Genomic DNA, 12747 nt, shown 5'->3' with positions numbered 1-12747 from the left:
TAAGTATCTATGTTTAATTTGAAATATTTGCCTTTAATTTGAAATATTGTTTATTTTCAAAATATATATTAAAAAGTCAACGTTGGTCAAAATTCGTCTCGACCTCGTCTAAACCCATTTTTGACCGTTTTTACCGTTGTTGATCGTTGTTTTAACGTTGATCGTTTTTAAATCCGTTGCGATGGTACACAAGTAATCCGTTACGATGGTCGTTTTGACCGTTTTTTACAACATTGATTGTAAGTAACCTCTTAACATTGTGTATAAGTTAACAAGTTCTTGAAAACAGATCAAAGTACAAGGGTAAAAATTTAGAGAGAAAAAAAAAATTCACCAAGAAACAACAAATCTTGTTTTCCCCTTTGGTCAACAATTTGAAATCCTTCCCGGTTCTGTTTTTAATCTATCGCATATCATTTTCAAACCACGAATGATGGTTGCGAAAGATGGTCTGTATTCAGGGTCTTCATCCCATGAGAGTTGAATCAGTTCAATCAAATCTTCGATATTATCTTCATGTTCCGGTAGTGCTGGCCTTATCTTGCCCTCTCCTACTTGTAACGCAATCTGTTTATTGTCAAACACAAATGTACGCCAACTTTCTATCAGCAGTCATAAACAGAAAAAAAAAAGTTAAATTGTTGGGATTAAAGTGCATGGTAGTTTAGTACCTTGGAGGGACCATAGTCTGTTTCAATGTATGGATATTGACCCGTTACAAGCTCGTTAAGTATGATGCTGTAACTGTAAATATCACATTTCTCATCGTATGGTTCACTTCGAATCACCTCCGGGGCCATATATACGTACGTGCCTTAAAAAAACATCCATCTATCAGAATTTATGCTTCAACCCTACCCGACCCGACCCGACCCGATCCTATCACTTTGTCCCACACTAAGAATTATTTGTTGCATATAGTAGCGGATGTAGGAATGGTAGTCACTTGTGTTATTCGTTAAAAACTCAATTTTCTTTCACTTGATGGTTTATTTCAATGGTGTCAGTAAAAGAAATTACATAACCATTGGTGTCACTTGTTAAAAACTTAAAAAAAAAAACCACTAGATGGCTTATTTCGCTGATAGCACGTGCTACCAGTGCTAACCAAGTAGGTCCGCCCCTGACTTGCAAACTGAGTCCAATGTATCCGATATGTTATCTTAAAAAAAAATAAAAGCAATTGAAGCCTTGCCTGTTTCACCGGTAAATGCTTTTTCCTCGTCTTTTAAAAACCGGGCATGCCCAAAATCAGCAACTCTCACATGAAACGCATCATCCAAAAATATGTTACTAGGTTTTAAATCCCTATGTAAGATCATAGGCTTATGCTCGTGTAAATACTGCATCGCTTGAGCAATCTCTAACGCCTTTGCTAATCTATCCTCAAAAGAAGGTAGTTGAGTGACCCGTTCTTTCCTTCTTTTACCCGGTCCATGTAGCCAGTCTTTTAATGTCATGTTTAGGTATTCAGTAACAACCCAACCGTGGTTAGGTGGGTCCAGACACGCTCCCATTAGCTGCAACACGTATGTGTGACGTTGTCTTGATAATGTTTCCACCTCTTGAGCAAAAAAGTTGACTCCGTTATCGTTTAATTTAAAAAAGTCAGGGAATATGCATTTTACTGCCACGTCTAGACCTCTCCATGTTGCTTTGTATATTTCAGCTGTGCTTCCTTGAGCTACTTTATTGTGTAGTTCGATCTTTATACCATACAAAACAATAAAAACAATCTAGTTAGATTATTGTGTGAATCTAATTCAAATTTGATACCAATTGGCTAAATTTGATGCGTTGTTCTTAGAGGTGGCAAGATGGGTGGGTTGGGTAACATGTTAAATTGATTTTGCCCATTATTGATAACAGTATGTGATAATAATGGGTCGAAATTGCCACTATGAACCATTCGCATTTTAGCTGTGTGTTTTGACCCAATTATAATATAATGGGTCGAAATTGCCACCTCTTCTTGGTAATCTGTTTCTTGTTAAAACATATGTATGAAGTTTACCTCTTGTGGATCAATGTACCATCCGTTTATTTTGGCTTGCTCAATGAGAGTTGAAAGATTAATATTCGGATCAACAGTTGGTGGAGTTTGTGGATTTGTAGAAGCTTGAATGATGGCAGATGACGCACTAGGAGATAATGATGATGAGGATGATGATGATGATGATTCGTGAGGGTTGTCCTTTTTGTTAAGAATAAGGTCCAAAAACCCATTGTCTTGTGCTACTTGTAGACAATATTTTAGGTAATCTTGTGTTCTTTCCAACCTCAATTTGTACATAGACTTCATTTCTTTCTCTTTTTTTAGTTCTTTATGCAGTTCTTCTACCTTCAATTGAATTTGACAAACCAAAAACCAACATATGAGTGTTAACTAGAATGTTAAACTAAGTCTTCTCTTGCTCCTTTTGGAAAATTATACTATACAATATATAAGTTCATTATATATAGTACCTAGTGAAATCATTAGGTCTAGCGGTTGGCATCCTAATATCCTAAAAATAGGTTTTAAGTTCAAATTTTACTAGCAACACATTTAGGGGACCAAGAATAGGGTCTTAGCGGTCAACGATAAGTCGATAACCTGATTAAACCGCACATTTAAGTAAATATGCTCGGTCATTCGGGTAGTATGAACAGAAAAAAAAAACATTTAAACAACAATTATATCTATGACTTTAACAAGGAAAAGGTTGGGCCTCGTTGTATAGGGGCGTGAAAGGTATACAAGAAAAAACTGTAAGCAAAATTACCAAAATGCCACTAATGAACTGTAACTTGAACCAATGACATGACTTCAGACAACAAGAAGTTGGTGTAGTGGTGGTGACTTGACTTCACATATGGGAGGTGAGTGATTCGACTCGCACTCACTGCAAAATTTGGTTTGTTGTTACCCCCCCCCCCCCCCCCCCCAACCCACATGGATTTCAGATGTTGCGAACGTCTTGCGTTCGAACCTCACTCGAGGGCAGCGGCGGAACTTGAACTCGGATATAGGTGGGGCGAGTGTAAATTTTTTTTTAATTCTTTTATAGTCAGCAAGGACGAACACTAAAAAAAACCTTATTTTTTAGTAATTTTTTTTTTAGTGTAAAAATTTTTGTTCCGTAAAATCCAGGGTGGGCGGACACCACCTTTGGGATACCTTAAGTACCGCCATTGCTCGAGGGTGTTTTACTACACGCGATGTCCGTTTGGATTTGTCGTGGGGGTTTTCTTCTTGAGGGTGGTAGGACTGTAATAGTTCGACCAAGAAAATGATCGGATGAGTAGGTTCCGACATTGTGTTTGGGGACTCCTAACCGCTATTAAAAAAAATGATATGACTTTATTTTCCATGTCATAAAGGGTCAAATGTGTTAATATAAAATTAAAAATTTTTTAAATATGAGGTAAAGTTGCCAAATAATTATTTTTATACTACAACCAACACTGAACTCATTTGAAGTTTAATAGTATTTCCTAAGAATTCAAGTATCAATTACTGTCATATGTTTTAAAAATTACCTGAACCTCGAGTCTATTGTTAGACTGACTAGGTGGCGAAGACGCAACGCTTGATTTCGTCATACAATCTCCAAATGCACCGCAAAGTCTGTTTCGAGAACTTTTGATTGTCGTGATGGCCTTAGGTTGTTGTCGACTCATGATGGGTGAGTTTCTTGAAATCCCATAAAAATGTAGAAATTAAGGTAACCATGGATTTGGTGATTTTAAGCTAATGTTTGGACAAAAGTGGTGCTTTCAAAAAGCCAGCAATGGGCGGAGGTAGTAATAAGATGGTTTTGTTTTAAGTATTGGCATGAACCTATGGACCTATCTTAATTCACAATGCCTATCCATTTTATGTGAGTTTCTCCGAATACTTGAGCAACAGGTCACAGTTTTGATCTCAATATCTTCTTTTACATCGAAATTACATCATTAGTATTTTTATGCTTGGGAAGATGAGGTAGCCAAATTGAAATGTCCCGTTCTTATTGATTAAAAACGTTCCATATTAATTGATTTCGTTGCGAGGTTTTGACCTCTATATGAGACGTTTTTCAAAGACTGCATTCATTTTTAAAACAAACCATAACCTTTATTTCATAAATAAAGGTTTAAAAAGCTTTACGTAGATTATCAAATAATGATAATCTAAAATATCCTGTTTACACACGACCATTACATAATGGTTTACAATACAAATATGTTACATCGAAATCAGCTTCTTGAATGCAGTTTTTACACAATATCATACAAACATGGACTCCAAATCTTGTCCTTATTTTAGTATGCAACAGCGGAAGCTCTTAGTATTCACCTGAGAATAAACATGCTTTAAACGTCAACAAAAATGTTGGTGAGTTATAGGTTTAACCTATATATATCAAATCGTAACAATAGACCACAAGATTTCATATTTCAATACACATCCCATACATAGAGATAAAAATCATTCATATGGTGAACACCTGGTAACCGACATTAACAAGATGCATATATAAGAATATCCCCATCATTCCGGGACACCCTTCGGACATGATATAAATTTCGAAGTACTAAAGCATCCGGTACTTTGGATGGGGTTTGTTAGGCCCAATAGATCTATCTTTAGGATTCCCGTCAATTAGGGTGTCTGTTCCCTAATTCTTAGATTACCAGACTTAATAAAAAGGGGCATATTCGATTTCGATAATTCAACCATAGAATGTAGTTTCACGTACTTGTGTCTATTTTGTAAATCATTTATAAAACCTGCATGTATTCTCATCCCAAAAATATTAGATTTTAAAAGTGGGACTATAACTCACTTTCACAGATTTTTACTTCGTCGAGAAGTAAGACTTGGCCACTGGTTGATTCACGAACCTATAACAATATATACATATATATGAAAATATGTTCAAAATATATTTACAACACTTTTAATATATTTTGATGTTTTAAGTTCATTAAGTCAGCTGTCCTCGTTAGTAACCTACAACTAGTTGTCCACAGTTAGATGTACAGAAATAAATCGATAAATATTATCTTGAATCAATCCACGACCCAGTGTATACGTATCTCAGTATTGATCACAACTCAAACTATATATATTTTGGAATCAACCTCAACCCTATATAGCTAACTCCAACATTCACATATAGAGTGTCTATGGTTGTTCCGAAATATATATAGATGTATCGACATGATAGGTCGAAACATTGTATACGTGTCTATGGTATCTCAAGATTACATAATATACAATACAAGTTGATTAAGTTATGGTTGGAATAGATTTGTTACCAATTTTCACGTAGCTAAAATGAGAAAAATTATCCAATCTTGTTTTACCCATAACTTCTTCATTTTAAATCCGTTTTGAGTGAATCAAATTGCTATGGTTTCATATTGAACTCTATTTTATGAATCTAAACAGAAAAAGTATAGGTTTATAGTCGAAAAAATAAGTTACAAGTCGTTTTTGTAAAGGTAGTCATTTCAGTCGAAAGAACGACGTCTAGATGACCATTTTAGAAAACATACTTCCACTTTGAGTTTAACCATAATTTTTGGATATAGTTTCATGTTCATAATAAAAATCATTTTCCCAGAATAACAACTTTTAAATCAAAGTTTATCATAATTTTTAATTAACTAACCCAAAACAGCCCGCGGTGTTACTACGACGGCGTAAATCCGATTTTACGGTATTTTTCGTGTTTCCAGGTTTTAAATTATTAAGTTAGCATATCATAAAGATATAGAACATGTGTTTAGTTGATTTTAAAAGTCAAGTTAGAAGGATTAACTTTTATTTGCGAACAAGTTTAGAATTAACTAAACTATGTTCTAGTGATTACAAGTTTAAACCTTCGAATAAGATAGCTTTATATGTATGAATCGAATGATGTTATGAACATCATTACTACCTTAAGTTCCTTGGATAAACCTACTGGAAATGAGAAAAATAGATCTAGCTTCAAAGGATCCTTGGATGGCTTGAAAGTTCTTGAAGCAGAATCATGACACGAAAACAATTTCAAGTAAGATTTCCACTCGAAATAAGATTGTTATAGTTATAGAAATTGAATTAAAGTTTGAATATGATTATTACCTTGTATTAGAAAGATAACCTACTGTAAGTAACAAAGGTTTCTTGATCTTGGATGATTACTTGGAATGGATTTAGAAAACTTGGAAGTAAACTTGCAATCTTGGAAGTATTCTTGATTTTATGAAACTAGAACTTTTGGAATTTATGAAGAACACTTAGAACTTGAAGATAGAACTTGAGAGAGATCAATTAAATGAAGAAAATTGAAGAATGAAAGTGTTTGTAGGTGTTTTTGGTCGTTGGTGTATGGATTAGATATAAAGGATATGTAATTTTGTTTTCATGTAAATAAGTCATGAATGATTACTCATATTTTTGTAATTTTATAAGATATTTCATGCTAGTTGCCAAATGATGGTTCCCACATGTGTTAGGTGACTCACATGGGTTGCTAAGAGCTGATCATTGGAGTGTATATACCAATAGTACATACATCTAAAAGCTGTGTATTGTACGAGTGCATACGAGTAGAATTGTTGATGAAACTGAACGAGGATGTAATTGTAAGCATTTTTGTTAAGTAGAAGTATTTTGATAAGTGTCTTGAAGTCTTTCAAAAGTGTATGAATACATATTAAAACACTACATGTATATACATTTTAACTGAGTCGTTAAGTCATCGTTAGTCGTTACATGTAAATGTTGTTTTGAAACCTTTAGGTTAACGATCTTGTTGAATGTTGTTAACCCAATGTTTATAATATCAAATGAGATTTTAAATTATTATATTATCATGATATTATGATGTACGCATATCTCTTAATATGATCTATATACATGAAATGTCGTTACAACGATAATCGTTACATATATGTCTCGTTTCAAAATCATTAAGTTAGTAGTCTTATTTTTACATATGTAGTTCATTGTTAATACACTTAATGATATATTTACTTATCATTTAACATAATTAACCAAGTGTATCAATATCTTAATATGATTCATATGTACCTAGTAAGACGTTATAACGATAATCGTTATATATATCGTTTTCGAGTTTCTTAAATTAATAGTCTCATTTTTATGTATATAACTCATTGTTAAAATACCTAATGAGATACATACTTATAATAAAATCATGTTAACTATATATATAACCATATATATGTCATCGTATAGTTTTTACAAGTTTTAACGTTCGTGAATCACCGGTCAACTTGGGTGGTCAATTGTCTATATGAAACCTATTTCAATTAATCAAGTCTTAACAAGTTTGATTGCTTAACATATTAGAAACACTTAATCATGTAAATAATAATTTCATTTAATATATATATAAACATGGAAAAGTTCGGGTCACTACACAAATGAGATGTCAATTGGAGTTGATTAAAGATCATTAGAGGTGCCAAAATTTCAAAATTAGTTGTTTTCAACCAGCAGAAAATGACAAAATTTTTTTTTTAGATACTCCCTCCGTCTCATTCCAATAGTCCACAGACAAAAAACACGCAGTTTTAGGAAATCCCACTAACTTCATTTCTCCACCAATGAAATATCTTCTCTCTCCAGATCCACCAATGAAATATCTTCTTTTCTTTCTATTTATGGAAGTGGACTATCAAAATGGGACAACCCAAAATAGAATAATGGCCTATTGGAATGAGACGGAGGTAGTATATTCTTTTATAAGAGATAAATGTAGAAGGTTTTTCATGTTCGGTCTATCCGGGAGGACGAGTAATCTGACCTCATACTTTAATTTATGCAGCTCAGTAGAATTATTCACTGTTGTTTCCAACCCTTCTCTAGCCACCACAATATATTCGTCATAGAAAGGATTCGAAACTGAGACCTCTTGTAAGGAACTCATAGCCCCAACCACTAGACTATGGGAAATCTTGTGGTGGCCAGGGAAAGGTTGGAAACATCCGGGGAGTATTCATGATGAGTTGAGTACAGTAGAGTATGAGGTCGGATTACTCGCCCTTTTACCCTGTAACCTGTACAGGGAAAACCTTACAACTTTGTTATTCTTATATAAGAGATTTCAGGTTACTATCAACATCGATAGCCTTGAAAAATAACAAAAACTGTAACGAGATAATCTGGTTAAGCGTAGATGATCGCATTGTATATCAGAGTAAAAATTTGCATCCTCATATATCGGGTGATGATGGATATATCGTTGATGATAATCCGATCCACAAAATTTCATATCATCCATATCCACTATTCATTCATTTAAATCCTTTATATTCATTTTAATAAATCGGATCGGACGGATTTTCAATGGATCAGACATCTATAGCCATCCCTACCTACATGTAATCAAGAAAATATATTATTCTAATTGTAATTGTAATGAATCTGAATATGAATATTATTGTAATGCAATGAGTATTCAATTAATCAAAAAATTACGACAAATTTATATCACTTATTCACTTTGGACAAATTTGGGCACATAAATATAGATCAAACATAACACAAGAAATGTATTTGAAAATGAGTTTAGCACACTTAATAATGGCCACGATCATACTTAGAGTTAGGCGTATTAAAAAATAAATATGGGCTAAAGCTAAGCCCATTGTGGTAACAAAAGGGCTTTGGGGTGATCCAACTTTTATTTTCTTTTTAAAGAAAAGAATGAATCGTAATAACAAAAGGGCTTTAGCAGGATTCAATGACATGAAAAGATTAACCTCTTAACACGTCTTTTACATGTTTTCTTATATATATTTGAATTGAATAAGACAAAACAATATGGTTAGAAATGTGAACACGTCTCAATCTAACAGTTCTATTCACCATATTCTTTTTCTTTTTTGTGTAGCTGTTTTTTGTTGTTTTGTTTATATATGACAAAATTTGGTTGCATACGTGATGCTTTACTGATGATCGATGATACAAAGAAAACGATAAATTAAGTTGCTTTAACTTTATTACTACTCCGTATTAGGAAAGCTAAAGCTGCAAACAATCTCATGGAAACTCATCTCGGGATCACCAAATGTACAATAACTTCCAACCCCTCATACCTTTTTAATTCTCTCTTCATCTTTGTACAAAAATACTACTCCCACTATTGTACGGAGGAGTAACTTTTGTAAAAATATTTATGTAATTTCATAAAAATAAAAAAGAATTAATAATAAGAGAAAGTTCATTTCTACCCTTAATATATGACAAAAAAAAATATATGTAAAAAGTAAAAGTTAAAAACTATATGAAAATGGTATAGAAACTGAGGTAACTAAATAATAACCAGATTGCTACATAATCAAAAAAGAGAAAGTCAAAAACGATCTAACCAATATTAGATTGAACCGGGCTTGTGTTTGATACAATTTCCTTAAACAGATTCGACGTATGTTTCCAGGGTACACCGGTCCGAAGCTGCGTACTGGGAAGGGGAGACCTTGTTGCGGCTGAGTGGAAAACTCATAACGTATAAGAATGCTCATACGATTTTTTTGTGTGTGTTTTACAAAGCCTAAGGCCTTTATTTATAGTGAAGACTATAGCCTTAGGTTTGCTCCCACACCCGATGTGGGACAAAAACACTTAACTTATTCTTCAAGTTAATTTTACATAAAACTAGCAACTTTGAGACTAGATATCTCATTCACTTTTAATCCGTTTTGGACACACTTTAGGTCATTGTAAAGCCCTCGCCAAGGATTACAAAACCCACTAAATAATTATTAATATATATAAATTTATCATATATTAATTAGTGTCCAAAGTTGGTGAAAAACACACTTATTTTTAACTAATTTTTCCAACAAGAACCACTCACGCTTGCCTCCACCGAGTTGCCCAATGAAGCACACCACACAGGTTCAATTCCTGGCTATGCCAAATTGTTCAAAAAGGAAGTGTATCTAGAGGGTGAGCATAATACGCAATTCACCCCGGTACCAGGTCTCGCGCTCGGGGGACTTGATTACCCGAGGTTTTACCTTCTATGGGGGAGCAATGTGCTCGTTCATAGGAGGGTTTCCTCGCTTGCCAAAAAAAAAAAAGTTAAAATTTAAACTAGTCTAAAAATACATTGTAACCAAAGGGTTTCTGGCCCATTATTCAAAGAGTTTCATTAACCTTTACTTTATAAGTTCGAGCCCGTTATGAACAAAATGGGTGTATTTTTATCGTTAAAAGAATACATTGTAGTTATAATTGTATCTGAAACTGTAACTATAATAATAATAATAATAATAATAATAATAATAATAATAATAATAATAATAATAATAATAATAATAATAATAATAATTCTCAACTGCAATTGGTCTAACCGTTTGAAGAAAATTAGTTTGAAACAGAAGAAGTAGTTTCGTAAATTTTATATATATTCAATTTGAAAAAGTGAACAGTAACTAATTTTAACTAACTTTTTTATTTTGACCAACCCTCTGATTTGAGGGATATATATATATATATATATATATATATATATATATATATATATATATATATATATATATATATATATATTAAACAAACTATAAAATTACCAACATGAACAGGTGGATCAGTTGGTAAGGATGTTTGATGAAATCTTAAGGGCGCTGGTTCGAACCTTGCTGTTCCCCTTTTTTTTAAGGCTAGCGATTTTGAGCCAAGTGAAGCGGGCTGACCCGAATACTTGTTAGAGATTCAATTTTAAATTTATTAATTAGTGTCTCATATATATATATATATATATATATTTATATATATATATATTGGTAGAATCAATGGGGAAGTAACTAACTGGGGGGGAAGCAAATTATTATTTTTTTTTTTTTAAAAACTTTGTTCACGAACATTATAGATTGGATGAAAATATGAACATTTAATAAAGACACTTTGTGATAAATATTTTTATTTGATTGGAAAACGCTCGAAGAAATACTCCCTCTGTCTCATTCCAATAGTCCACTTTCTTTTTTTCAAAGTCTTTTGTATTAAACTTTGACTCAAAATATTTTTGTTTGTGTTATATATTATTCGATGAAATTTATATGAATGAATTAATGTTCAAATGTGTTTTCATTGGTATAACTTTCAGCAAATAATATATAACACAAATAAAGTTATTTTAGGTTAAAGTTGAGCAAAAAGACCTTAAAAGTCAAAACTGGACTATTGGAATGAGACAGAGGGAGTAATATATAACAATTATCGTGTTTTTCGATCGTATTTTGAGGGTTTAGAAATTAAGGTTTAGATATTAGGGTTTAGATTTTAGGGTTTAGAAGGATTTAGATTTAGGGTTTAGATTGAGTTTTTAACACAAACGGTTTAGAGTTTAGGGTTTAGGGTTTGTGTGTTTTGGGTTTAGTCCCTAAACCCAAAACCCAAAACTCTCAACTATAAATCGGGATAAATTTTGACAAAAAGTACTTCACAAAACATGAAAAAAAACGTTCGAAGAGTAATATTCATCACGATCAATATTATCTTAAATGTTATTTCTCCCCAATTGGTTACTTCCCCTTTGATCCTACCCCTGTATATATATTCATCGTGAGAACTTCTTAATTTCATAGTTTTTATACATTTAAATACAACTGTTCACATGTAAATGTTAATTAATGATTATTTCATTAACAAACATATGTTCATTACAACAAATTACATGTTAAATTGTTAATTATATGAAATGTCCACATGTTCACAAACAAATATGCACATGTGAACGAGAAACTATATAATTGATTATATAGGTAAAATATAAGTGTTTTTCAAACTATTTCATGTTCATTCTTACTCTCCACCAACATTTATAGGTGATTCAATCTTCCCATGTATGAAAATCTTTGTAAATTAAAAGTTCTCGTAGTTCTCGCCTTTTTGTGGTTCTCGTTTGAACTTTTTACTATATATATATATATATATATATATATATATATATATATATATATATATATATATATATATAATCATCATCAACATGGAAACATTTTTTTTGAGAGAAGAAGGAAGTAATTTTTTTTCGTCTTTTAAATTTTTTTCACAGATATTATGATTAGGTGAAAATATAAATATTTAAAAAAGCACAATTTGTGATAGATGTTATTATTTTGACCAGAAAATGCTCAAAGAAATAACTTCATCGATAAATTGTATTCCTAATAACATTCATCGTGATGCATATTATACTTCGAGCGTTATATTTTTTCCTCTAATCCGAAGTTTTTTTTTAAAAAAATGCTCGAAGAATAACATGCATCACGATGAAAGGGATAAAATTTATCGATGAACGTTATTTTTAAGCATTTTCTGGTCAAAATAATACTCATTCTGTCCCATCTTAATGGTCCATCTTTCCTTTTCGGGTTGTCTCAAATTAATAGTCCACTCCCATAAATAAATAAAAATAATTTGTTAAAATTCTTTTATGTCCATACTTTATTCAAGTGAGATAAAAAATGTAGGTAAAAAGTAAGTGGTAAAACTCGAAGGTAGACAAAAAGTACAAGTGACAGTCGCTTTTTCTTAAACTGTGTATTTTGTCTATGAACTATTAAGTTGGGACGGAGGGAGTAACAATTATCATAAAGTTTCTTTTTTAGATGTTCATATTTTCACGTGATCCTAATATTTGTAGAAAAAAATTAGAAAAAAAAGAATTTTTTTTTACTTCCCTTCCCCTCAAAGAAGTGTTTTTCTCTTCATTAAATCTGTATATATATATATATATATATATATATATATAT

General features: G+C 32.1%; 1 protein-coding gene across 1 annotated transcript; it reads right to left on the bottom strand.

The window, feature by feature from the left end:
• Window positions 1-366: 366 nt before the first annotated feature.
• Window positions 367-3663, bottom strand: LOC139901800 (serine/threonine-protein kinase STY17-like). The gene is made up of 5 exons (XM_071884476.1): window positions 3523-3663; window positions 2015-2341; window positions 1196-1706; window positions 672-814; window positions 367-567 (listed from the first exon to the last, which is right to left on the bottom strand). The coding sequence occupies exons 1-5, from the start codon at window positions 3661-3663 to the stop codon at window positions 367-369; spliced, it is 1323 nt and encodes a 440-aa protein (XP_071740577.1).
• Between the last annotated feature and the right edge of the window lie 9084 nt (window positions 3664-12747).

This window comes from Rutidosis leptorrhynchoides, chromosome 3 (assembly GCF_046630445.1).
Source record: "Rutidosis leptorrhynchoides isolate AG116_Rl617_1_P2 chromosome 3, CSIRO_AGI_Rlap_v1, whole genome shotgun sequence".
NCBI lineage: Eukaryota > Viridiplantae > Streptophyta > Magnoliopsida > Asterales > Asteraceae > Rutidosis > Rutidosis leptorrhynchoides.
This window is presented reverse-complemented; position numbering and strand designations above follow the sequence as displayed.

What these genes read in the sequence shown, in the direction of transcription:
- LOC139901800 (XM_071884476.1), bottom strand. Translation starts at nt 3,663, where the DNA reads ATGAGTCGACAACAACCTAAGGCCATCACGACAATCAAAAGTTCTCGA. An exon ending in GGTACATTGATCCACAAGAG is followed by an intron (nt 1,707 to 2,014) that starts GTAAACTTCATA and finishes TATGGTATAAAG; the next exon opens with ATCGAACTACACAATAAAGT. An exon ending in AGCATTTACCGGTGAAACAG is followed by an intron (nt 815 to 1,195) that starts GCAAGGCTTCAA and finishes TGTTTTTTTAAG; the next exon opens with GCACGTACGTATATATGGCC.